The 27,448-nt window shown below is 45.0% G+C and overlaps 1 protein-coding gene across 1 annotated transcript; it reads right to left on the reverse strand.

Annotated features, from left to right (window-relative positions):
- Positions 1–148: 148 nt before the first annotated feature.
- Positions 149–26,631, reverse strand: ABHD12B (abhydrolase domain containing 12B). Its single transcript, XM_058540348.1, has 13 exons — positions 26,576–26,631; positions 21,243–21,370; positions 20,301–20,403; positions 18,539–18,658; positions 16,580–16,610; positions 14,082–14,127; positions 13,858–13,987; positions 13,402–13,439; positions 10,507–10,586; positions 2,126–2,208; positions 965–1,043; positions 285–403; positions 149–176 (listed from the first exon to the last, which is right to left on the reverse strand). Exons 1-13 carry the CDS (start codon positions 26,629–26,631, stop codon positions 149–151), a joined length of 1,041 nt encoding a protein of 346 aa, XP_058396331.1.
- Between the last annotated feature and the right edge of the window lie 817 nt (positions 26,632–27,448).

The raw sequence follows: 27,448 nt of genomic DNA on the forward strand, positions 1-27,448 counted from the left end.
TCGAGTACCAAAATCCCTACAAGGAACTTGTAGAGATGCCAATGACGTCAGCTCATCCAAGCAGCCCGGTATAATTTTACATAAAAATACGCATCACAGGTGGGGTTTGGACCAAGTCTTCGCTGAAGATCTCCTCTGCTCTCAGGCCTCATGCCCACTGCTTGCTCAGGAAATCTCTGCAGAAAAAGGACCGAGGTCAGCTCCCCACTCTGGTCTAAGGGAGCCAGAGCAGCCCTAACTGCCTTTAAGGGAAAAATCATCACAGTTAGCAAAGCAACTCTTACCTCACGGTTTTTAACAATGTGGGGCTTTTACAAAGCAAGTTGTGTTGGAAGCCAGGGGGAAAGATCACCATCTTGACCCTCTCTTTGTTCCTGTATGCATTGTGTGCAGTTTCATAGAGCTGCAGGGGCAGAAAGACAGAGACCAAAGGCTGACAATCAAAGCTGTTGTTTTCCAGTAATTTTCCTAAAAGGGCACAGGAACAGCCAGCTTGGGGGGAGTTAGTCCCATTAAGTCAGAGGTATGGGGCTCTCCACATTCCCAGCTGGCTGCCTCTACAACCAAGGAACTAAAAGCTGCACAGCTTACGTAGACTGCTGAGAGACCCTCCCTGCAAGGGGACAGGGAGTGCGATGGACCCACTGTTTGTCTAAAAGAAAAGAAACCGCATCCCCATTTTTAGAGCCGCCACGGAAGAGACTACATGGAGGTTCCCACAGCAACCTGGGATCCTCTCTACACCTGCAGATCCACAGACCCCAGGGGAGGAACTGGGACCCACCACAGACACTCCTGTGAGCTGAGTAGCACGGGACACTGAAGCTTATTGTGTACACCAAGCCGCCTGGCTATTTAGGTGTGGAGAGAATCCCTTTTAATGTAAGAGAGCCTCCTTTAGGCCCTAATCAAAGTTTGGCTGGATGAGAAAATGGTGAAATAAGTACAGTAAGTTTCAGTTTACCTGTTTTCCAATCTCCAAAGACACCGTCCTGTCATCCTCACCGTGTAAGATGAGAAGAGGAGAAGACAAGAATTTAACACTAGGGACGAGGGGAAGAAAGGTGTTCAGTTCAAGAATGATACGTTGTGATTTCTCCTCTTCTAAGTTAAACCTTTAGCAAAACTTGAGGTTTGCTCAAAATACAAGAACTCTCTTTCCTTCCCTCCAGGAATAACAGCTTCATATGTAATAAACTTCACACAGTAAGATTCTCTCTCTGTTTACTCATACAATTTAATTAGGGATGTAAGTAATTTATTTCTATGTGATTTTTTAAAATAATGAGGAAGGAAACACTGAATTTGTACAGAGTTAGAAGAACTTCACCTTTTTCCTTATTCTACCTCATTTCATAATATCTGGAAAGTTTTAATTAAAAGACTATAAAAGAAAACAAAATAACTCAAAACCTGAAGGACCAAAGAGAACTCTTGGTAGTAGTTTGTTTACTTTTCACTGTAAGCGTGCAGGATGGACATGCGCTCCCTAGGTTTGATCAGCTTGCTGGTCAGCCCCTGGTTTGGTAATTCAGAGAGGCGATGGCATGAGGGATGACTTGTCCCCACTCTAATAACGTTCTCAAACAGTACTTCCTGTCCCCCCGAATTCTGATACCTACCTAGCCCGCCACAGTGACTCTGTTACTCCTGAGAACGTTAGATCCCACCAGTGTGTTGAAATAGAAAAGATATTGACAACGACTGCCTATTGTAGGCACTCAGATTCTCCAGCTGCAAGAGGCTGACTGGGCAAATTCTAGTCACTGGACTTGCTGTTGGGTTAGAAGACTATGTGGTGGATGGTTTTTGTTCCATGGGGAATAAGGCCTAGAAGTCAGGGGTCCCCCGAGGAATGCCAGGCTAGACCCTAGAGGACCTTTACAAGGTCCTGATAGACCCTAAATCTACATGTCCCTTTATGACTTCAGAGAAAGTACTGAATCGGTGAAGCCGTCAAATTAGACATGAGGAAAATATCAAATACTAAAAATCTGCAGATGCCATACCCCAAATCCTAGTGCCCATCTCTGAGCCTTCTCGTCTACCCATCCAGCAATCACAGGAGTGCTACCCCCCAGAACCCCATGTGGTCATGATGGACGTCTTCTCATCAGCGGCTTACTTTTCATCATTAGGGAACACTATTCTGTCTTTCCTCAGGGCATCCATAAGCGTGTGTAAAACTCCTGGAAGTTTCCGGTAAATCTATTTTTTAAAAAGAAAAAAAATTAAAACATGGCCTCTAGCTATGTCATTTGTTGTGTTTCCCACCATGAACTGTAGTAACATAAAAGTGACTTTCTAAGTAGAATAAACTTTTTTTTTTTTTTTTTTTTTTTGTGAGGAGATCAGCCCTGAGCTAACATCCGCCAATCCTCCTCTTTTTTTCGCTGAGGAAGACGGCCCTGGGCTAACGTCGGTGCCTATCTTCCTCCACTTTATATGGGACGCCGCCACAGCATGGCTTACCAAGCAGTGCGTCGGTGCGCGCCCGGGATCCGAACCAGCGAACCCCGGGCCGCCGCAGCGGAGCGCGCGCACCCAACCGCTTGCGCCACCGGGCCGGCCCCAGAATAAACTTTTTTAAAAAACAAAACTTGTATGATTTTAAAAGTAATTCATGTCATTGTGGGGAATTCGGAAAATATAGAAAGGGAGAAAGAAGAAAGAAATCACACATAATCCCACTATTCATGAAGAACCACTGTCGACGTTTCTTGTTTTTACTTCCTCCCCTTCTTTAAACTCCTGTTGCTTCATACTTGTAAGGAAGCAATGATATGCGTAATCTAAAAATTTCTTCTACAGTGGACGTAATTAACTGGTTAGTTGGGGAACAGAATATTCTGATTAGTCAAAAATTCTGATGAAAGAATGCAATACGTAGATAATTGGTTTTAAAGGATTTGAACATTGTAAACTGTTGAATACCATTTAATATTGCCATGCTCTAAAAAGGCATTTTAGGTTTTAACAATGACTCCCAATGTAACAATTATCTTTCTAAACACTGAATTTCCTGTTTACTGGCAAATTCCAGTAAATAGAATGCTAGCTAAATCAGCTTTTACCATATTTTGATGAAGTCAATAGGTAAATTAGTTTATATGCCCTAAAAACATCCATTTCAACTGAAAATGAGGAAAGGAGAGACACCCTGAGCAATACTGCACCTTCCTCACAAACTCTTAACCCTACCTCCAAACTATACCCCAAGCCCACTCATTTCTCTCCATTCCCACCATCGCCAGCCTAACCCACCCTCCGGCTCTTGCCTGGATTGCGCCAACAATCCCACGTGGCGCCCTGCTTCCACCCGTGCCCTGCCGTAATCCAGTTCCTGCAGGCAAACCAGTGAGCGTGGTGATGAGCACCTTCCATCGTATCACTCTGTGCTTCACATCCTCCAAAGGCACATGGACGAACCCAAGTGTCACCTTGGCCTTCGAGGCCTGATGGAATCTGGCCGCTGCCTCTCCTATCACTAAGCTCCCTCTGTCCACCTTCAGGCCCCTGCCTCTCCATCCCCTCGGCCCAAGACCACCAGTGTTTCCCGTGACAGCTGCTCCTCATCATGCCCATCTCAGCTCAGGTGACATTTCTTCAGAGAGGCTTTCCCCAACCTGCCATCGAACCTCCCCCTCCAGTCATTCCGTCACATTGTTCCTTTCACAGCACTTCCCATGATGGAAAATCATCTGAGTGTGTCCTTGCCTCTGCAGCAAGGATATAAACTCCAAAGGAGGACGGACCACAGCTCTCTTATTCCCTGTGGTATTCCCAGAGCCTAGAAAAGTTCCTGGTGCCTGATAGACACTCAATAAATGTTTGCTAAAGATGGAACGAATCCATTGTGCAAAAATCCCTGATGTGCACTTCAAGCTATTATCTGTCATTTCCATCTTAGTGTGACTGAATTTTGTTCAGATTTTATTCTTTGGGATAGATTTGCAAAGAGGAAAGACTGGCAAAGTATGACACATATTCCTCTGTTGTGCCTGGGGCGGGGGGTGTACAATGTAGTAAGGGGGACGTTGCCAAGAGAAGGAAATGTGTACAGAATAGGTGGGCTGGGGCCAGTGAATCCAAACGTCAGCTCTACAGTTTTAAAAAGAATTATGTCCACTGTGAAAGCAATTTTTATATTATGTGCATCATTGCTCCTTTATGAGGCTGGAGGAATTAGTCAGTCTTTACACGATGTCCTTTGCTGTAGTCTCCCACTGTGAACTGCAGTAATGTAGAGAATAGGAACTTTCTAAATATAGTACACTTACGTTTTTTTCTAATTTTGAAAAGTAATTCATGTCATTGTAGGGAATTTGGCAGGAAAATGGGTACAGAATATGTCGGTTGGGGCCAGTAAAGACCAACATCTGCTTCGCTGTCTTGGCTTACGCCCGCTCTTTGCAGTACCCCGTGGTTGTCAGGCCTGTGTTTTCTGTGTGGTCTCCTAGTGGATGATGTGCACTCAGATCCTTACACTGCCTCCGTTCTTTCCTCCTTTGCCCTCCTCTTACTCATACTGAGGGCAAGATATCGTGTTTGGTTTTCTTTAATCTTTGTCTTCTGATTCCACCACCCCTGGAATCGGGACTCCTCTGAGGGAAATCCCTCCAGCAACTCATCTCCAACTCTAAAGGTGGAAGAAGAAAGCAGGCCCCGGTGAGTCTCCCCCGTTGTTCCTCGCTCATCACCAGCAGGGGTGCCCCTTGAGACTCAGAGGTCATACCGTCCCCTGCAGCCCAGACCACAGCCATGGGGTCCTGATGGGTCTCCCAGCCTCCTCTCTCTTCTGGATACCACCAGGTAAATATTCCTAAAATAGCAGTTGCATGGAATCAGCCGTTACAAAGCTTTGAGAGTGCCACACTATCCACTTTACAATAGAACTGAGAACTCCTAGCTTGACTGCAGGCCCCTCCACATCTGGCCATAATCTTGCATTCCAAAGGCTGCTCACCTCCAGTCTGTCTGCCTGGAGTTAGAAGATGTAGGATTGACTCCCATTTCCTCTTCTTATAGGCTGTGTGGCCACTGGGCAAGCCTCTACTCCTCCATTTCCCTCAGCTCTAAATGAAGGCGATGATGCCACACTCACAGAGCTGCTGTGAGGACGTGAAAGGAGGAGAGTGTGAAAGCTCTCATGTAGAAGCCCTGCCTGATTCTCAGCATCTTATAATTGCCCCACTCCAGCCATGCACCTTGGCTCACATCCTCCCCTCCTCTCAGTCTTACCTGACTCCTCTACTGTAACATCAGGAAGGGAGTGTAGATCCAGTCTTCCTGTGAGTCTTACACTTGCATACAAGACCTCCTTTCCTGAATTCTCCCCACCCTGAAATTACAATTCTGGGTCTTCCCTAACACTTCCCTTCGTCCACTTTGTGACCAAAAGAGTGAAGAAGGGACAAGCATTGGTTGAGTGCCCACTAGCAGCTGGGTACTTTGCATAGATCACTTAATTTAATCTTCACAACAGCCCTGTACAGTAGGCAGTGTCAACCTCATCGTAAAGATGGGAAAACTCGGAGAAGGGAAGTAACTCACCAAGGTCATAACTGGTTAGTGGCAGAGGCCAAATTTGAACCCAGATCTATCTGGCTCCATAGCCATGCTTGTTGTCCATAGGTCATGCTGCCTTCCTGTTCTGAGTAAAGAAACTGATTCCAAAGTGACACATAGGAATCCCTGTCATTACTTTCCTGTCTCCCCAACTAGGCAGGAAGCCTCTAGAGTGCAAGGTCCTATGCCTTTGACTACATCCACATGTCCCACACCATCTTCGCTTTCTTACTCAACAGTAATGTTCAGAGTCGTGGCACTCCACTGATAATAAAAACAGCCAAGAGCCACTGAGCACTTGCTCTGTACTAGACACTATTATAGATGCTTTTCATATATTAACTCATTTAATTATCACAACAGCCCTGAATAGACCAATTTTACCCCATTTTACAGATGAGGCAGTCAAAGTATTAGAAGCAATTAGCACAAAGTTACACAGCTGTCAAGTGACAGCCTGGAAATCAAACCCAGGTAGTCTGACACCAGAGCCATGGTTCTTCAAGACAGCGTGGTACCACAGGGCTGCTATACTTCTAGACCATCGAAGTGCCTATTAAACTAAGGTTTTGTGACATTTTAAATAAAAATCCAAACTTTAAAATATTGAGAGATTTTCCACTTCTAATAATAGAAGAATTATTACAGGCCAAACCTTTTGCCAAAGACAACTAGAAAAGCTAGGAAAGTATTTTAAAAACCATTCTTTGAAGGTGTCAGAGATGTACCAAGGCAGTGAGGTCTTGAATGGTCTAGATCCCAGAGGGAAGAGAAGCTCAGAGAGGTGAGCCTGACATTCAGCACCACTTTTCTCCTTGAGACACAGCTCAGGCAGAAGAAAGCAAGAAAGTTGAGGCAAAGAACACAGAACAAATGACACAAACAGAATAGAACATAGTAAGAGAGTAGATTTAAACCAAACTATCATAATTACATTAAATGTAAACAGACTAAATACTACAATTAACAAGCAAAGTTTGTCATACTGGAAAAGAAATCAAAACCCTACTATATGCTGCTTACAAAAGATACATGTTACATATAAGAATTCAGACAAGTTGAAGGTCAAGGGATAGAAAATGATATATCATGCAAACACTATTCAAAACAAAGGTATATTCATATTGGACAGAGTTGATTTGAAGTCAAGAATTATTAATCATAAGAGGGGATATTTCAGGATGAAAAAGGATCAATTCACATGGAAAATATGAAAATTACATTATTATTAGATGTATGTTCCTAATAATACAAGCTTGAAAAAACTAAAGCCAAAATTGACAGAACTAAAATAGAAATAACTCCACAATCATGGTGAGATATTGTAATACTCTTCCCCGAGTGACCAATAAAACAACCAGTTGAAAAAAATCAGCAAGGAACTTGAAGAATTGAACAGCATGATGAATAATCTGAGCTAATTGATATGTATAGGACACTGCACCAAAAACAGCACATTCTTTTCAAGCATGTGGACATTGACCAAAGTTGACCATATTTCGGGACATAAAGCAAGTCTGAACAAGTTTCAGAGAGAGAAATCATGCAGAGTATATTCTCAGATCATGGTAGCATTGAGCTAGAAATCAATAACATAAAATTCCAAAATGTATAGAAATTATGAAACACACTTCTAAATAACCCATGAGTCAAAGTCCAATATTATAAAATATTTTGAACTAAATGATAATTAAAATACATTTGGAAACTTGTGGGATGCAGCTGAAGTATGGCTTAGGTGGAATGTGCCTTAATGCATAAGCTAGAAAAGAGGAAGTGCTGAAAATAAATTATCCAAGTACCATCTCAAGAAATTTTTTAAATAAATTAAATCTAAAGAAAACAGAAGAAAGGAAATAATCAAGGTAAGACCAGAAATTACTAAATAGAAAGCCTACAATACAAATAATCAACAAAGTCTGAGTTGTTTCTTTGAAAAGACTGATACAATTCATTAACTCTTGCTGTAAGTGCTGGCTGCCCTCCTTCTCCTTGCCCTTGGACGATGGAAGCCATTGCTCCTGGAACGTGATGCCACCCTCCCCCACCCAACCCCAGGAATGGTGGAATCAACCACCGCCCTTGACTCAACCTTACAGTTCCACGTGGATCAGGTGAAAGTTGGATGTTACCTGAGGTCACATCTTGCTCTGCTCTTTCCCCTTCCCTATCCTATAACCCTCATTCAAATGACCTTCCAGGCTTTTCCTGAAGAGCACTCCGTCAATAGTTCACACAAACCAAATCCCTGCCATGGGCTCTGCTTCTAGGAGGACCTGACCTAAAACTGAAATTAAGAAAATCTAAACAATAAATAAATATATATATAAATAAACTTGTAACTACCAGGTCCATGAATTGGATGACTCAATATTAGAAAGCTATCAATTCCCACAAATTGATCTATAGATCCAAAGTCATCCCAACAAAAAATCCCAGGAAGTTTTTTTTTTTTTTTTTTTGAAATTAACAAGTATATTCTAAAACAAATAGTGGAAATACAAAGGGTCAAGAATAGTCAAGATAGTCTTGAATAAGAAGAACAAAGCTGAAGAACTTAGCCAGATATTAAGCCATCTTGTAAAGCTACAGTAATTAAGAGATTATAGTATTCATATGAGCATGGACAGATAGACAAAGGAGAGAAATGAGAATCTACCAACAGATCTATGTATATAAAATAGGCACTGATAGATACAAACACTGGCACTGCAGAGTGTGGGGAAGGTCTGTTCAGTAAGTGGTACTGGGTCAACTGGATGGACATATGGACTCGTACAGCCTATGTCTACAAAAATACATACCTATGGATTATAGCTCTAAATGGAAAAAGTAAACAATTTCTAGAAATAGCATAGAAGAGTATCTTCATAATCTTTGGGTAAGCAGAGTTTTGTTAAACAGGACACAAAAGTATTAGCCATAAAAAAAAAATATTAGTAAACTGGTCCACCTTAAATTTAGGAACATCTCTTCATCATGAGATACATTAAGGGAGTAAAAAGGCAAAACAAAATAAGAGAATATATTTGCAATTCAAATAATTTTCTAATGACTCACCCTATAAAGAACTTGTATAAATAAAAAGAAAGACAACTCAATTTAAAAATGAACAAAAGACATGAATAATTATCTCATGATATCTAAATGGCTAATAAACATATGGAAAAATGCCCAACTTCATTAGTCATCAAGGAAATGCAAATTAAAACCACCATGAGATATCAATACCAAGGCAAGGATGTAAAGCAACTGGAACTCGCATACACAACAGGTGGGAAAGTAAAGTGGTCAAGTCACTTTGGAAAACTGCTTGGCACTATTACTACTAAAGCTGCAAATATGCATGCCTTGTTATCCAGCAATTCCACTCCTAGGGTATATGCCAATGAAATATGTACACATGTTTACAGAATACACGTTCAAGAACATTGATAACAACAGTGTTCTTACTAACTCACAAACAGAAAGCAACGCTAATGCCCACAAAAAACAGATCAATAAATTATACAATGAAATACTATACGGCAATGAAAATGATCAAACTACAGCTATACATCATGGATAAAATTCTACAAATATATGTTTGGTGGAAAAAAGAGAATATGTCCTATATAATTCTACTAATATATAAAGTTCAAAAACAAAACTATGTTGCTTAGAGATGCACAGATGGGTGGTAATACTATAAAGAAAAGCATGGATATGATTACCATAAAACCCAGGGTTACACCAAGGTGAGGCTGATTGGATTGGGAAGTGACATATAGGGGTGTTAGTGATGCTAATTTCTTGACTTAGGTGTTGGTTACATGGGTGTGTTCAGTTCATAATTATTTGTTAAATCACATATCTCCCCTATTATGTTAAATTTCAAAATTATAAAATTTTAAAAAAGAAACAAAAGTAAATGAAAAGATTGTATCTGAATTGCAAAATACCTACAAGTCACTGAATTTATTAGTAATTACTTAGAGTAATATAATAGATGCTCAATTAATGGTTATCTTAAAACGAATATTCACTTGTCTAGAACCAATTGAAAATGTGTAATTTATTAAATCTTAAATTACTTAGCATTTAGTATTTTAGATTGTAGAGGGAATTCCTGTACTGAGTTGGGGCTTAGATAGTACAGGCATTTTCAAGATTATGTGATTCTGTGAACTAGTTGTCCTAGGAAGTAACAAGCTACCCTTCTGTTGAAGTTCTAGGATGATTTATTGTACAAAAGATTCCAAAAGTAGACAGTTGGATTAAAGTAACCTTAAGACACCTTCCAACAACAATTTAAAATTTTGGGCCATGTATCCCCTTTAAGAATCCTCTCTTGAGTGCGTGCATGCTCACTTGCTAACATTTATATGGAGGTAAGACTGGAAGCAATTGAGCATTAGGCATGGAATAAAATTATAAAATTGGGATAAGCTACACAACAGATAAAAAAACTACATCTTGTCACCCAATTCTCTATACTTTATCTTCTTGAAACGATTGTCTTCTCTATCTGGGATATTGGGTAAAACCATTTGGCAGCTTCCTTGAATTCTCTAGAGACTTTCTTATTGTAAAATCATGAAAGATATATGACTGACATTCATAGGGCTAAAAATAACGAATGAGAGGTTTGTTTTCACTTTAAAAAGGAATAATAATAATAAATAAACCCAAGTCAAGTCTATCTATTAAAAAATTGTAAAAGATAAGAGGTAAAGCTTTGGCTCTTATAAGCCACTCAATCTATCGGGAGAAAATAAAAGGACTACCAAATCCAAAAGCCATTGTGCCCCACTTAAGAGCAACTGGCTAATAACCTGTCTCAGGTTAGAATAACTTAGAAACACATAAAACTAGTTAAGAAAAGGAATATGGTTAATAAAGACAGGCATGGAAACAGCCTACACTTTGATGTCTTGTGAAGATGAATCAGAGACTCACCTTTAACAAGGGATAATTGATGCTTGCAACCCATATGTTGGTAAATGGAGCCTCTAGGACAATAGCATCAACTGGGGATCCTTGAAAATAACAAAAAAGACATAACTCCCCCATCATATTTAAACATCACCTTACCTAAATAAGGGGTCATTAATGTGTTGTACATAAATTACCTGCATCAAAATCATTTGTGAAGCTTATTAATAATGCAAATTCCTGGACCCCACACAAGACTTACTGAGTCAGAAGTCAGAATCTCAGGGAAGTGGGGAGTGTGAGAATGTACATTTTTAACAAGCTCCTACCCACCTAAGAGATTCCCATGCACATGATAGTTGCAAACCACTACCTTCTTCTAAAACACGACCAGACTTTCATGGCTTGGATAATTTAAGAAAGCAAAGCACTATGGGAAGGGAGAATGTTCTGCAGTCCATTGTTAAGAATGTGCCAGAGGCTGACTAGGTTGTTCTGGCCAACAGTGCCTCTGAGAACAATCAGAACGTGTATGTTGGATGGAGATATGTAGATGTAGATGTCTGAAGGTGTCTGAGGGCTACTAAATCAGTGAGATTTTGTAGAGCCAATTCCAAAAGAAAAACGCCAAGAGAGTTTGAGCTGCCTTTCCCCTCAAAGCAGTTGAAACTCTGAAAGCAACAGTGGTGGCTGAGAGCCTCAGACTAGACAGAACTTTCAGCATTCTCACCAGACCAAAAGGACAAAAATTAGACTTCAGGATCTGACAAGGAGAAGGGCCTTAGTAAATTTCCCAGGCTTTTTGTTATGACCTCAAAGAGGTACGCACTGGGAGTAATGGTGAACTAGCCTCCTAAAGACTGAAGCCTGACCTCAGATCAGCTCAGTTTCTGATCAGATTAAGAGATCTCCCTGCTGTAACTGCCTTTCAGGAGAAGAGTAAGTTCTAGAAGATAACATACCCCTAGTTTCAAGTTATCTCTACAATTTTTCATAAACAATGCCTAGCACTTAATTAAGAATAACTAGACATAAAAGACAAAAATAGCCAGAAAACAACAAAAAAGCCAATAACATAAATAGATCAACAAAAGATCTAGATATTGGAGTTACCGTATATGGACTTTAAAATAACTTATAGTAAATAACAAGTAATAAAATTATTAAAATTTTAATAATTATTAAAGCTTTACTAAATTGATATTAAAGTATTAAAATTCTCACATTTAAAATTATTTACATACATGTATTACATACATAGACACATAACTTAAATATATAAGTGATTAATATATTCAAGAAATCAATGACAAGAAAAGTTTTAGTAGAAAACCATAAATTCTATAAAAAGTAATCAAACGAAAATTCTAGAACTGAAAAATACAATAATTGAAAATAAGAAGTCAATCAACTAGTACAGCACCAGATTAGAATCAGCTGAAGAGAATTAGTGAGCTGTGTAATAGGTCAAAAGAAAATATCTAAACTAGAGCACAAAGAGAAAAAAGTTTGGAAAACCCAGAAAAGAACACTGGAGACATATAGAACAGATCTAAAAAATATACATATAATCACAGTCCCAGGGGGAGAGAAAAGGTAGAATGGGGCAGGCACACTATTTGAAGATATAATGGCCAACAATTCTCCAAAATGAACGAACATCAGGCCTCAGAGTTAAGATGTACTATGAGCCCCAAGCAGGATTCGTACTAAGAAACCCACACCTAGGAAAGTCACAGTAAAACTGCTGAGAAACAAAGCCAAAAAAAAATCTCAAAAAGAGCCCGAAGAAAAAGTAAGCATTGTCTTCACAGGAGCAGCAGTGAGACTGGCAGCTGACTTGCTAATGAAACACTGAAAGCTGGAACCAAATAGGGATGACATCACCAAAGTGCTGAAATAAAATTACTGCCAATCTAGAATTCTACACTCAGTGAAAACATGCTTCAAAAACGAAGATGAAATAAAGACGTTTTCAGACCAGAACTGAGAGAATTTTTCACTAAGATGGGCAGAACAAAAATCCCAGATGGAAGCACAGAGACACTGGGTGTAATAAAGAGCAAAGAAAAGGGTGAATCTAAATATTGACTTTATAATATAAGAATAATCATGCTTTATGGAGTGTGTAATACACAGAAAATTAAAATATACGATAGAAAGAGTTCATCAGTTGGGATGTAAAAGGAATTGAAGTGTTCTAAGGTCATTGCGTATCCGGGAAGGACAGTGTTTGTTCAAGTGAGATCTGAGTTCAGACAGTACAACAGGATCAGCACAGTGGAGCTGTGCATGGGTGGCTACGGGAGCTTCATTTCCATGAGTAATGAAGAACGTGACAGCAGGTGACCTGCTCTAAGATGCTTACGTGACTCAGCCTGACCTGTAGCACTGTGTAAAGATTAGGATACAATGCAAGAGATCACAAGCTTTTAAAGCACATCAAAATCACCTGGTTCTATTCACAGAGATTCTGATTCATGAAAACATCTGGGATCCAGGAAGCCTGGCTGTAGACAAGCACCCCCGAGAGATGCGGATTCAGGCACCTCCCAGAACGCTGGGAGAAACGCTGCCATGAATGTTATGTAAGGACGGCTGCGGCAAGCGAGTCCTGCCTGCTGTTCACCATGTGTTATTTTCCTCCTGTAATCCCGATGGCCCAGTAACAACACTCATTATCACTTCACAAGGAGGGCTCTTTCAAAGGTAATTTTAACTCATTCCTCAGGATTTATTTTTAACTTCATAGCCTTGAAAGTCAGCTATTGTTTTATATTAAACAGAGAGAAAAAAGACAGCTTGTTATGCTCTCAGAAACCGTCTATAGCTGGGCTGCTTCCGTGTCTCTGTGTTCGGAGTGTGCACGATCGTCTCCTGACTGTTGTCCCACCCCCCCTGTGGAAGCCCTTACAGTACCTCTCTCTTCCAGCTCTCTTGCTGCATTTGTTGCAACTCTGTAAAGCAAGGAAAATTAGTGCGTATATGAAGCAGTGACTTCATGGTCAAGTGAACAGCACAAAGTGGACGTCCAGTGTGAGCATCCGATGAGAGCTCTGGGCCCTCTGGGTAGAAAATGCACTTAGACACAGAATTTTGCACGGGATTTCAAGGGATTCCACAGAACCTGTATAAAGAATCCTTTTCTTTAGAACTCTGAAGGAGAATTCTGGAAGGGGCTTCAGTGTCATAGATAGCCACAGAGCTGAACGGACCCCCCCTTGATTTACAGATGGGCACACTGAGACGGCAAGGTCTCTGCCACTTGTGGGCTACGAGAGAGACCAGAGGAGAGTCCCTGTCTCTAGCTCAGTGCTCCTGCCACTGCTGCCTGTGATATGACACGAAGCCCAGGACCCCTCAGACCCCACTTACCCTGTCCCCAGAGAGTGGCCCCAGAGGCACACGGGGGTGGTGCCGCTTCTCGCCTTAGTCCACTCATAGACACAGATAGCGTCGGCCGTCAGTCCCTCCTCAGTGGGCGTCCCTGTAGAGTCCCCGAACCCTGGCAGCAGGGAAGGCCAACACAAGTTGCAGCCTCTAAAATGAGGTCACTCCAAGCCTCCCTTGGGAAGTCTTGCCCTGTTCTCAACACATACCTCTGTAGTCCACAGACAAGACGTGGAAGCCACCGTCACTCAGCTCCTAGACGACAGAGGGGCTGTTATCACTTTAAGTGGAAGATGCAAATAGGGAAGGGGAACAAAATCTCCGCTCCTCCTCAACACATCCGTGACCCCAGTTGTGATGGTTTAATGGGAAGGGAGAAGAGATATTTCTGAATCTGGTATTTGACTTCAAACTTAAGAAGATCAGGCTCCGTGGGAAAGAAGGAGAGTATCGTGGAGGATTGTTGGAAGATTACATGAGATGACAAAGTATCTTGGTACACAGCACATGTCTTTTTTAAGAATTCCCTTGAGAATAAGAACTCTACACAGAGTTGTAGTGGAGGCAGTCAGATAATGGGAAGACCTTTTAACATGGATCCAAAATAAAGAGGTCACTCGATTATACGAAAGCACTGCCAAGCCCCTGTAGATAAATGAGGAAAGCCTATGGAAACATCATTTTAATGAAATGAATTGCAAGAGACAAAGAGAAGAGAGAGAAATGGGGGAAAATTTACTGTGCAGACACTTTTAAAACTTTATTTAATCCTCACAATAGTCCTGTAAGGTAGGTATTATGCCCATTTTACAGATAAAGAAACTGAGCCTTGGAAAGTTTAAGTAACTTGTTCACACCTGGGTCTGCTTAGGTCCACATGCTGTGTTTTCCCCACCACAGCACAGATGTGGGTGGCTGGATCTCATTGGGACTTTTATATACAAATTAAACTAATAATGAGGAACTAAATGAAACTTTTAAATATCTATTTAAACTACATTCCCTCCAAGAAAGTTGTCCAGATCCAGAGCAGTTAAGCATCAAGGGAAATGGAATAGTATATGTTGTTTGTTGTAAACTGAGGGGCCAGTTGATGGTACAATTCAAGAACAACAGCAGCAGACCCTACTCCTAAGAATTTATCTCTAGGAAAAAATTCTGAAAGAAGAATAAACTAAATGCTTACAGTTTTCTGTAGCAATACTATTTAAAGTGAATTTAGGAAAAAAAAAACCCACTGGTATCTAAGCGCAGTGGAATAGTTAAGTAAGAAACGATTTTCCATAAATACAATGGAGCGTGAGCACCTTTAAATTGGTGACTATGAGACTGTGGAAAAATATGGAAGAATGTTTAGGAAATTATATGTGGATCGAATCATAGTAATATAAAAACTACAGAGAGAGATAAAGACTAAGTGGGAAGGCAAATAAGTGAAAATGGCTGTATTGGGTGATTGAAGTCATGAATGGATGAATGAATGAAAAAGAGGGAGGGGAGGAAGGAAGGAAGAAAGGACAATTTAATAATAAAGATTTAATTTTTAAAAGAAATCTCTACCCAAAAGAGAAATTGAAGGGCTGAGGAATTTTGGGAAATGATGCATATGGCACCCAGAGTCTGCCTGGGGCAGAAGTCTCCCCATACCCCCACCCATCCCAACTCCCACAGGGAGTTCTGGCCACTTTTCACACCTACACTTCCAACTCCTCTCCCTTCTGTGCACATAGGGGACACATAATTCAGCTTTGCCAAGAGTGGGAGGGAAAAAAAAATACACGTTCTCAGGGACATCAGCTTCACCACCATCCCACGTGAGAAGTGCAAAGAGTGGGGTTCAGGGTAGAAAGCAAACCTAAAAATTAATAGACATCATCATCCCAGGCAAAACTGCATGCAGCCCACACTACTCGGCCAGAGTGGGCTCTGAGGAGGCAGTGATGGGAGAGGGAGGAGCGGATGGGGCTGGGGAGCCTCCTGTCTGAACAGGGTCTGAGGCACTTCTGGGCCCCACTCACACTGTTGAATCAGGAAGGAGCTCTGAGGTGGGAGCTGGCATGTGGGAGGAGAGATCAGGTCCCCCGGTCAATAACTGGACAAGCAGCCCGCTCACCTGCGAGATTACCAAACGGGAGCGTGGGAGAGGAGACACAGCCTGCCCGCCCAGCTCTGAGTCAGGACAGCCTGCCATCTGCCTCACACCTGGAAGTGCAGGGGCTGCCCCAGCAAGCCGGAGCCGTGCAGCAGGTGGGTGAGGGGAGCAGAGTGGGCCCCCCGCTCTGCAAAGCCTTTATGGAGCTGAAGCCGGGGCCTCAATGACTTTCGAAAGCAGACGTTCTGTCTTTTCCTCTACCACAAAAAAGGTTGTTTCTTGTAGGAGTGGCTTTCGCACTTAATATACTCTCTCAACCCATCCCCTAGCCCTCTGATAAAGCAAATAAATGTGTCTGCAACTCCATCTGGTGATGAAGGTGATAAATGCATGAAAGTGTCTTAGGACTCAGAGATGTTCACATCTGTTTTGATCCCCCGTGGTCACTGCAGGACAAGAAGTCCACGTGTGGGACTTTGGGGCCCAGACCCCACACCCCCCGGGGAGCTCTCAGTAGATGACCGTGCTGAGGGCTGAGGACGATCTTATGGCTGTTGCCCAGAAGAGAATAAATGCAGACATAAAATTGGTGCCTTGAGGCCCCTTGAGACATACCTTTACCAGCTTCAGTCTGTGAGGAGCTGCCCTACAGAGGAGGTCAAAAAAAAAAAGAGCAAGAATTAGGAATTACAGTGACAAATTCAATAAAAATCACTATCATGCTGCTGGCATCTGATCTCATGGTTTCTTTCTCAGGTTAGAGGAATGAATCACTAGGAGAAAGGGAGATGACTTTGGTGTCATAGCCCCAGGACATGTCAGGATGAGTGACGGCGGCTCCCCACTGCTGCCAACTGGAAGGAGACAGGGGCCCTGCTCTCTCGTGCTTCTCAGCATGAGCATCACGGATCACTGATGACCAACCTCCCTTCACTTCCTTACAGCAAAACTCATTTCTAAGAATATTTGTAGAAGCTGAAGGAATATACATTCCGGAAAGTGGCTTTTCAGAACAAAGAATGGTACAGTCATGTTCAGTAAACCAAGATCTGTCTGTACTCTGTCCACTCTGCCATGGAGTGCAAGAGGAAGTGGAGAAGAGAGACTCCCAGCCCTGGAGGTACAAGAAACATCTTTTTCCAAAACAATAATATGTCTACTCTCTGTTAACCACATTAATAGAAGAGAGACAAAGATGATTCAAAAGGCAGACGATTCTTTAAAAACTGTTTGAATTTTGTCTTAGAGCCAAGTTTCTTAAACTTTAGTAAATCATGGAGCCCTTTGAACATGTGGTTAAAGCTATGGACCCATTTCCCAGAAAACTGTATCCACACTTCCAGTGTTAGGTACAGTTTTGGGGAGGGGGTACGTGGGCCCTCTGGGGCATGTATGGATCCCAAGTCTAGAACCACGTGTGCAACAAGTTTCCTCGCTCCTCCCGTGTGGCCTCCTGTCAGCCCAGCACAGCTGGTAGCAAGTGGAGACTGCTGGGCAGGGCAGGAGGAGGCTGGGCCAACCCAGAGCCAGCAAGTTAGGGTGGCTGAGAGCAGGTTCACACAGAGGGGCAGGCGTGGATGCGTAGGCCACAGCGTCCTTTAAATAAGTACTCTGTAACTCCCTGCCCACGTCTGCACAACCAGAACAATGTGAAACAATGTTGAAAAATGTTGATTTTCGTAGGAAATCCCTGTCAATGTGACTCTCTGGTGGACACCTCAAGAAAGCCCCTTGAGCAAAGGCAAGTCTTGAGAAAGCCATCATCTGACAGAAAAAGACAGTGAGAAAAAGAGAGGCAGCCAAGGCGGGGCAGGCGGGGCAGCCAACAGGCAGCTTCCAGAGCTCGTCACTGGTTTGAAGTGTCCCTCCAGAGAGAGCAAGGTCTGGGGTCTCCGAGGCTCATCATCCCTGCCCCGAACCAAAGAGGCGCAGTCACGGCTGGTAATCATCGCCCCCCGTAATTGCACAGGCCCACCACAGGCTCTGCAGCACAGCAGAGAGCCAGACTTCCAGAGGCCTTCTTTGTGACAAATGAGGCTGGGACCACAGGGAGTGGCTGGGCACTGTATTCTAGGCTGGAATTAGTCAGATGGTCCCCGGCACCTGTGGTCAGAATTCCGGGTGATCTCCGGTAGGGGGTCCATACTTTTGATCAATAGGATTCATGCTAAATAAAGGAATCTCCAGGTAGTTTTGTGAAAAGACCATCAATGTGGAAATTGCTCTATCTTTTCCTCATATCTCCTGCCTGTTCTCTTTCCAGTCCTCCATGGGTTCAATCCATCATTTCAGGCTCTCTTAGGGAGTAAATGAACCACTGCCTTCTTTGAGATCAATATCCAAATTTCGGAAGTTAGTCTCCCTTTCAGTTATGGATCCACATCATTCTACATATTGAATATATAGATTTTTTTAAAAAGAGAAACTCATTGCCAGAACACCCTCAAATTTTAGCAAAGGAAAAAAATGTGTGGAGACATGCTGAAAGAGTTGAAAACTAAGACTGTCTTTCACTCCCCCCAGGGCTGAAATGTTCTCTCTCTTAAAATAAAAGATTCGAGCAAAGTCGCTGACCTGTGCTCCGCGCTGCCGTGAAGATAAACAATAATTGGGTTGCCGTCGTGAAGGGCCGCTTCATACCAGCAACGGTCCTTCCCCTTGGCATCTTCCCCCCGGCAGCTGGGGACCGTGTGCCTGTGACAAGGAGAGGTTCGAACAAATGTGTCCAGAAGGAGGACACATCTCCCCATGCCAGAGTCTGAAACCCTCCTTATGTCAATCACATAGTTAGATAGATGGATGGATAGATATAAATGTATATGTTTATATTTATATATCTAAATTTTTATCTGAGTAATATACGCACATGTAAAAATTAAAATATAATACCACAAACGTCTTATAATGAAAATCACTACTCTCCTAGACCACCCTCCACCATCACCTCCCCGCCCAGCAGTGCACAGAGAGCACCTTTTGACCATTTGCTGTTTTGGTTCCTCTGACTTCTGTCTACACCTATTAATCTTCCAGGACTGCAATCCTTAGCTGCAGCCCACTGACATGCAGTTCACTGGGTGGAAACAAATAAAAGATAATAGATATTTGCCACCTGCTATGGTTTGGCTGAAGAGACAAGTCGGAAAGAATTTAAGGAAACCCACTTTGGTAGGAGAACAGCACTTGAATATGAAACTAAGCTCTTCTACTCAAGAAACCCAGTGACTTTGTGATTTTAAACACCTGTCTGAGCTCCAATTCTTCCACGTTGTTACAACAATGAACAAACCCTGAAAATATGAACACTGCCAAGGGACATGTCCCAGGACTTGGAGATTGGACATGCGATGATACATCTTCAGTCCTCTCATCATTTAGGGGCAGAAAGTCTGACATCAAACCCCAGGCCTCTGTACTGAGAAGGCAGACATCGCTGCCCACCAGGTAAGCCCATCATGAGGACAGTTGACTCCCCAAACCAAGAACAGATGGAGCAGGAACAAAGAAGAAAAAGACACTGTTGGCTGAACTGTCCCCTGCAGATTAGGGAGAAGGTATGTGAACCCACATTGGTTCCTCAACACACTATGCTCAGATATTTAAACTGTGGGAGATGAGATTTAGACCAGGGCCTGGAAAACTGAAGCCAAGAGCGAGCAGGAGAACCAAAGAGAAGAGAATACTGAGACCAGCACAGTGAGAAGACGAGGGAACGCTTGTGACTTCTGACAGGTGTTTACTGAGTGCCTTCTATGGGCCAAGCTCCGTGCCAAGCAGTGAGAACCCACCCACAAGGTCTCTCCCCTGTGAAAGCTATAGTCTTGTGAGGAAGACAAACCTCAACCAAACAATCGCACAGACACTTGTTTAGTTACAGTGGGAACAAACGCCATAAAGGGCAAGCCCAGGTTGCACTAACATTTGCCTAAAATGGGGGATGAGGAAAGGCCTCCCTGAAAAGAAGCAAACTGAGACCCAGAAGACGAGTCAGTAGTTAGTTAGGCAAAGAAGGGGACAGAGTGGGCAGAGAGAGAGGTGTTGAGGGCAGAGCACATTGTGCGAGAGTATGGCTTCTGGGTCCACGTGCGAGAGTGTGGCTTCTGGGGCTGGAGTGAGCGGGAAAGTGGAGGGAATGAGGCAGGAGAGGGGTGGGCGGTGAGGCCTGGTGAGGGACCCAGAGCACAGGGCAACGACCTCACACTCCAAACAGAATTCCTTGAAAGGAAGACCAAGCACGTCCAGTATCAGTGCAGAGGGAAGATGTGGAGCAGACGCCAGGTGCCTGCCAGGCCTCCCACCTCCCCACAGGTGCTCCCCCTCGTCCGTCAGCACTCACCAGATGCCCAGAGTCACCCCAGGTTCAGCTCTGATGTAGAAGTTCACTGTGTGAGGGATCTTTAACTCTGGCTTCTTTAAATCCACAAGAAACGGTGCTTTGACTGGAAAGCAGGAATCATGATCAATTCCCAGAATCAAGTTCCATGTCTTTTAATCACAATCAAAAAATGTAATTAGTCTTACTGTTAACATGCTTCTAAGCTGCAAGCTACCACACTAAACTCCTAGCAGTGTTTTACTTTATAAATGAAGACGAGCCCACACAAGAGTTAACAAAATCTAAAGCTAGATTTTAAAATAGCACCAGTGTGGAAGCCCACAGTAGAGTTTACTCAATCCTGATCTTTGTCTCAGGCTAAAAGCAAGAAGACCATTCCCCTAAAAAGGTGAGAGAGTCTAGAAGAGTAATGAGCATTCTGCGACCTGTCAAGCGTTACCAGGAGCCATGAAAGGTCGAGGATCAATCTCCATCTGGGGACGTGCAGGCAAGAGCAGGACTGTGTGTGACGTTGACTAACACAGCTCTCAGTAGGAACAACATGGGAAATAGATTCCTCACCTCTGCACGTCCCTCCAGCTCCCTCCCTCTCTCCATGTCTGTCTGTCTGTCTTGCTCTCTCTCAAGGGCTATAGGTAAGAAGAGGAAGTGACAAAGCAGAGAATACAGTAATAGTAAGGTATCCATATTAACAGCTAATTTGAAGACGGAGCTCCTGAATTGAAACTCTACCCACAGGCTATGTTTTTCTATCTCTCCGCAACAGTTTGCAAGGATTCACACTAGACCCCAAAGCCCACATTAAATAGGTTTCAGACCATTTGAGTCCAGCCACAATTTTATAGCTGACATGTCTTTTTCGTCATGTCACAACTACAAGGGCAGTGAGTTCTTTCTTTGGGAAAAAATACATAGACAAATTAATGAAAGAAATATACTTACAAAAATTTAAAAAAATTAGCATGTCCATCAGAGGAGGGAAAATGTGTTCTTTTAATGATTTACTAGTAAAGCTGTCATACAGAGTGGCAATTTTTCTTCCGAGTGTTGAACAGGAGTGTGGAATAGATCTGCAAAGTATTGTGAGACAAACAAGCTATTCAAATCAGTCCGAGTTTTGTCTTGGTGTGTTTTTTCTCTTAACGTCCCAATCAAATTTCAGAGACAACACTGGGAATTACAGGTAGCTTGGCATTTGAGCAAAATCCTTTACAGAACTGTATGTAATTAGGGCAGATCAAGACTAGGCACTGAGGGGGAACTAGAAGAGGGAAGCAGCAAGTCAGGGCCCCAACCCTCTGCTGAAAAAGCCCAGGTGTGACAGGACAGGAGGAGAGGGACATGGAGCCCAGGTGTGACAGGACAGGAAGGGAGGACATGGAGCCCAGGTGTGACAGGCAAGGAGGGGAGGACATGGAGCCCAGGTGTGACAGGACAGGAGGGAAGGACATGGAGCCCAGGTGTGACAGGACAGGAAGGAAGGACATGGAGCCCAGGTGTGACAGGACAGGAGGAGAGGGACATGGAGCCCAGGTGTGACAGGAAGGGAGGACATGGAGCCCAGGTGTGACAGGACAGGAGGAAAGGGACATGGAGCCCAGGTGTGACAGGAAAGGAGGGGAGGACATGGAGCCCAGGTGTGACAGGACAGGAGGGGAGGACATAGAGCCCAGGTGTGACAGGACAGGAAGGGAGGACATGGAGCCCAGGTGTGACAGGACAGGAGGAGAGGGACATGAAGCCCAGGTGTGACAGGACAGGAGGAGAGGGACATGGAGCCCAGGTGTGACAGGACAGGAGGGGAGGACATGGAGCCCAGGTGTGACAGGACAGGAGGGGAGGACATGGAGCCCAGGTGTGACAGGACAGGAGAAGAGGACATGGAGCCCAGGTGTGACAGGACAGGAGGGGAGGACATGGAGCCCAGGTGTGACAGGACAGGAGGCGAGGACATGGAGCCCAGGTGTGACAGGACAGGAGAAGAGGACATGGAGCCCTGGTGTGACAGGACGGGAGGGGAGGGACATGGATGCACCGCAGTCTGGTGTGTTTCCTCGTGGAAGCCCCATAGGAGGCCAAGGCTGGACCCCAGAGTCATCAGGAAACAGGACTCAGACTAGTTAACAGTTGCCACCATTTTCATCACATCCCAATTCAGTGCTGTGTGTGCTAGCTGTTATTGTTATTAATCTAAAGCAGTGAACGAGTAATCACCAGATCCCCACTCTTCCGGCTGGGTCTTAGGAGGAAATGAGCTAATGAGAGAAACCTCCGCTTCTGCTGTGACACCCTGGAGAGAGGGACTGTGGGGAGGAGGTGGGGGCAGGGGAGCACCTGGAGGTTGGCTACAGCAGGGTGGGGCCTGGTCAGGGAATGGGGCACAGCGGCCACGCAGTCTCCCTGCGACAAAAACCACCCCACCAGGAGCCACCATCAGACAAGTTATGACTTGTTCACAGGGTCATGGATGCCCCCTCGGTCTCTAGTCACTGCTCTCACGAGGGTCGCGTGTCTCCTACCGCTGAGAAATGAGGGATACAGGAGGCCAGTGCCCCACTTTCTGCTTCTAGTTCTTGTCCACACCATCCATCAGGAAAACCCCCTTCCCTAAGAGTGGTCAGTGGGAGGCCTGCTCACCATCCTCACACCGTCAGGTTGGGGCCTGGACAGCATTCCCAATCAACCGTCTCCCTGCCCGGACTTCTCTGCTCATCCAGAGGCATTTTCGAAGATAACTGTTATTACCTGTACTTTGCAAATGAGGAGACTGAAAAGTAACCTTCCCAAGATCACACAGGCAATGAGTGGCAGAGCCACGTGGACCCAGGTCTGTTGGCCCCAGAGTTCTGTGAGGACCTCCAGTGAGCTGTCACAGTCCTGGTGAGTCCCACTTGCCATCTGTGCAGGCAAAAGTGAACCCTAGGAACAAGGCTGGCCTCTGGCAAAACTCGGCTCTCAAAGAAAGTTGTCCCTGGGTCCCCTTCTCCCCTCTGCACCCCTGCCCCCTCTCAGGGTCCCATCGTCCTCCCACTTTCTTCTTCCTTCCTGATTCTGTATTCCCGGGAGCCTTCTGATACCAAAGTCATCAAACAGAGACCTTTAAAACGATTCTCCCTCAAGTGTTGATAACTTAAAAATGAGAGCACTTATTGTATATGTTTGGAAGAGGCCTGAAGGGAGGAGATGATGAGTCTCTGATGAATTTCCAGCAGTTCTGCAGGGTGTGGAGATGAGATGTGGGCTCAGGGTAATGGATAGCTCTTCACATACATCAGACATGGGCAGCTGCCTACTCATAAAATCAGCAAAAAGGAAATGAACGTGATGTTTCACAATACTTTAAAATAGCCTCCGTGAAGGTGGTAGGAAGGAGAGGACGTTGTTCTGACTTTAGAGATAAGAAACCAAAACCCAGAGAAGCCGCTTTGAGCCGAGATCAAGCCCAAACGGGCAGAACTGCACACACTCTGATTTGGTATGCTTCCTTCCAGGGGCGGGTTCCCGCTTCCTTTCTCCTGATGCTCTGAACCCATGCTGCCCCGCCTGTTAGGCTCCCGCTAGGTTATCTTTTGAAGGTAGCAGGGTGCTTGGGAAGCAGAGGCAGTAGAGGGAAATATGTTTCTGTTTTTAAAGAATAATTCATGCAGGACCCTTCTCTCAAATAGCTCAAGGCACTTCCATGAGAAGCTCTGCAGGGAGAGAACAGAGAGACCAGATCCCTCGAAACATCAATAATGCACAGCGGCCTCTTTTAACTAGGGGCTTGTCAATTTGACTTCCCCTGGATCAGTGGGCGATCAAAAGTCACCAGCAGCTAACAGACCTTATTTGAGCGAAGGATGCACTTTCAGCCCAGTCCCTGCCAACAGCCGGCACATCAAACAGCCCCCTCGATGCTCTGGTATTCTCGCCTGCCCTTTGATCAGCTGTAGCTGTGACTGCACAGCCTCCCGCAGGGGTCTGGTGGGACCTGCACTGCTGCAGGCAATCATTCGTGCTTCGCTCAGAGGGACCAACCTTGGGAAGCACAGCCCTAACTACATTTGGCAAGATAAGTTTCCAAACATTAAGACCAGCTGCATGTCCATTCTATGTGCCCATTCACTCGGCCAGTGTGTACTAAGCACCAAGCACCAAGGTATGCCCGTGCACTCCTCCTTTCTTCCCTCCCAACCAAATCCTCCCCTTCCTTCACATCCACTCGAGTGTCTGTCCCGGTCAAAGCCCCTCCAGACAGATCGCCCCACAGTGAACTTTCCTCTCCTTTCCGCCCTCCCACTCGTAGAATCGGCCTCAGTCGGACCCTGCCTTGTTCTCTGGTTGTGTTCCCACTACCAGCCCGGTATCCCAATGACCAGAACCACATGGCATCTAATGCTTCTTTCACATTCCACTCTGTCCAGCTCAGCGCTGGGCTCCATAAATACTTGCTGAGCAACAGGTTGAGAACGGAAAGAAAAATGTATTTCTTGCACAGAGGAGAAGGAGGCGATGCTTACTGGTAGCTTTGCGGGAGAGGGCAAGGGCTCCCTTCCCTTTTCTGAATTACAACTGAACACTAGTGGACCTGAGCTCCGCCAGAGTGAGGTTTGTGCCTGTTCTACTTCCGCCGTGTGCCCAGGGCCTGGCCTGGTGCCGACAAAGGGTGAGTGGAAAGAATGACTCAGCCATCAGCCCACTCCCAGGGGCTTCCTAGCTCTATCTAGGAATGTAAAGAGTGGGGGTGAAATAGGGAGAAATGAAATAGGGGAAATAGCCCATTGGCTTCCCCCAAATTCTTTCCTGAGTACATTTTCCATTTTTCTAATTCAAAGAAAACCAGTTGTACATGGAGATTTACTCTCCTGGGCCCATCCATCTTAAGGAGCAACCACCTCTGATGAAACATTTGTAAAATAAATGAATAGATCCCCAAGGCATTAAAAAAATAGTAACTGCAAATATCATAAAATTAAATGTTGTCCTCGAGTCTCGCGTCGCATCACAACAGATCTAGTGCTGCAAGCAGCTCCAGGCACAGCAAGCCCCCATGAATGCTTGTTGATCTAGACCAGCCTGGCTCCAGGAAACAAAAAGGATTCAGGATGCTGGATACAGGTCCGTGCCCCAGCCTCAGCGTGTCTTAAATAGAATCAGTACTTTTCTGCTCAGATGAAGAAACGCGCTGAGTGTTCCATTCTTTCAGGAAACATCTCTTGAGACTTATTTTTTTAGTAATTAGCAAGGCAAGTGATCGAGGATCCCCACCTCCCACTCCATTACCAACAAAGGGGGTTGTTCTCTAAAAGCGTGAAGTGCCGCTCTGATTCTCTGCCAAAAAAAAGTTAAATAATCAGCCATCAGCTCCATAGAGACCAAGAAAGAGAAGCAGTAAATGCCAGCTTTCCCAGAAGGACCATGTCAGGGAGGAAAGGCCTGCGAAGGTTGAAAAGTGCAGTGGTCAGGCAGGTCCACCCAGAGGGACCAGTGCAGAGCCGCCCTGCTCCCGCCCGGAGCCACAGAGGAGGAGAGGAAAGGAGACTGGTGTCTGTCTCCACTCGACATTCCAAAGTGAAGTCTCCCGTGTCTGGATGTGATTCCTGGATATTTGTAATCAGCAAAAATTAAACAAAACAAAACAAAGGAATAGGAAGAAGAAAGGTAAACAAAAACGCCAACTTTCCTACACCAACAGAACAAAACAAGATACCCCAGGCTCCTGGGTCCAGGGTTTCCCACCAACGCCTGGCCTCAAAGTAAAGGAGACTGGCAGTATACTGCAGTCGATGCAGGTGGGTTAAGGTTACTCTTGAAGCCAAGGGTTCATGGGAGGAAGACAATTAAACACCCGCTGACACAGACATTTCAGACTTAGAGGAGGTAGGACCTTGGCACAGGCAGTGCCAGGTTATGGTTTCCATGTACTACACGTCTTAGGCATGACGGAGGGCTGTTCCTTAAATACATGCCAGCGAGTTCACACTGGCCTGGCCTTCCCATCCTTTTCCATCTGCACAGATAGGCTTCGACCTAACAGGAAGCCATCCAAGACTAGGACATGGATTAGTATTGTCATGATTACTAGTATTTTAAACTCCGCCCCGCCTGTTAGTGAGATGGTCAAGGCAGACAGAGATTGGTGGGAACCCGAGCCGTCTTTCTGGCGTCTCTCTATCAGGAGCTCCAAAGGGACACCGGCCTGCGCGTGCGGTGGGGCCGAGGCCCCGGGGCTGGCGGAGCTCGGGGGTCCCCGGAGCCACAGTGCCCGCCCCGCAGCCCGGACGCCGCGCACTCACCGCAGGTTCCGCGCCACCATGTCCCCCCAGGCGGCCACGCAGCCCCGCTCGTCCATCCTGCCGCCGGGTCTGCGCCGAGTGCGCGCCCCGGAGCCCGAGCCGGGCGCCCAGGGCCGCGCCCGCCGCCTCCGCCTCCTCCGCAGCGGGCCAGGATGGGGGGCACGTGGGGCGATCCGCGGGGCGGGGCCGGGGTGGAGGGCGGGGCCGGGATCGGGGCGGGGTGGGCGGCAGGTGCGGCCCGGGGGTCTCGGCCGGGGATCCGGCTGCCCTGGGCCCCCACCCCCGATTTATAACAGGAAATCGGTTTTCCGCGCCGACGCAGCTCTGTACAGTTGTCCCCATTTGCGCGCGCCCTGCCCGAAGTGTATTTCTTACACCGCAGCAATGAAACAAAGGTTGGGTATCACAGACCCTCCTGAAGAATATACGCTTCCCTCAACTTTGACTCTTTTTTTTCTTTCCCCCTTTTGTTTTTCTCTTTTCTGAAGCTTACCCATCCTCAGTCCCCCTCTTCTCTCTCACACACACCTGTCATCATTACTGTACAAAGGATTTCTTTGGCTCCCTTGGGTGAGTAATGGTTTCTCTGTCCAAGGGTTATGAACTACACAATTCCTTCTTGTGTCCAAAATTAGCACCTTTTTGGTGTTTCGTTTATTTAGCAGCGTGTAACAGAACACACACACTCATTTGGCCCGGATTCAGGTTTGCTAGTAGTGCATTGTCACCTGGGAGCAGGAACTGTCCTCGACCTGCTCCAGGGCAGCCACACGGCAAAGCGTGGAGCCAAGCAGGAGGAAAGCGCTGAGGTCCCCTCTGACTGCGGTGTGACGGCAGCATCGAGACTTCATCCTGGCAGCAAGTGTCACCTCC

This window comes from Diceros bicornis, chromosome 5 (genome assembly GCF_020826845.1).
Source record: "Diceros bicornis minor isolate mBicDic1 chromosome 5, mDicBic1.mat.cur, whole genome shotgun sequence".
NCBI classification, from domain to species: Eukaryota; Metazoa; Chordata; class Mammalia; order Perissodactyla; family Rhinocerotidae; genus Diceros; species Diceros bicornis.

What these genes read in the sequence shown, in the direction of transcription:
- ABHD12B (XM_058540348.1), bottom strand. Translation starts at nt 26,631, where the DNA reads ATGGACGAGCGGGGCTGCGTGGCCGCCTGGGGGGACATGGTGGCGCGG. An exon ending in ATGGTGGCGCGGAACCTGCG is followed by an intron (nt 21,371 to 26,575) that starts GTGAGTGCGCGG and finishes AATACTTTGCAG; the next exon opens with ATCTATTCCACACTCCTGTT. An exon ending in CTTGTCTGTGGACTACAGAG is followed by an intron (nt 13,988 to 14,081) that starts GTATGTGTTGAG and finishes CCCTGCTGCCAG; the next exon opens with GGTTCGGGGACTCTACAGGG.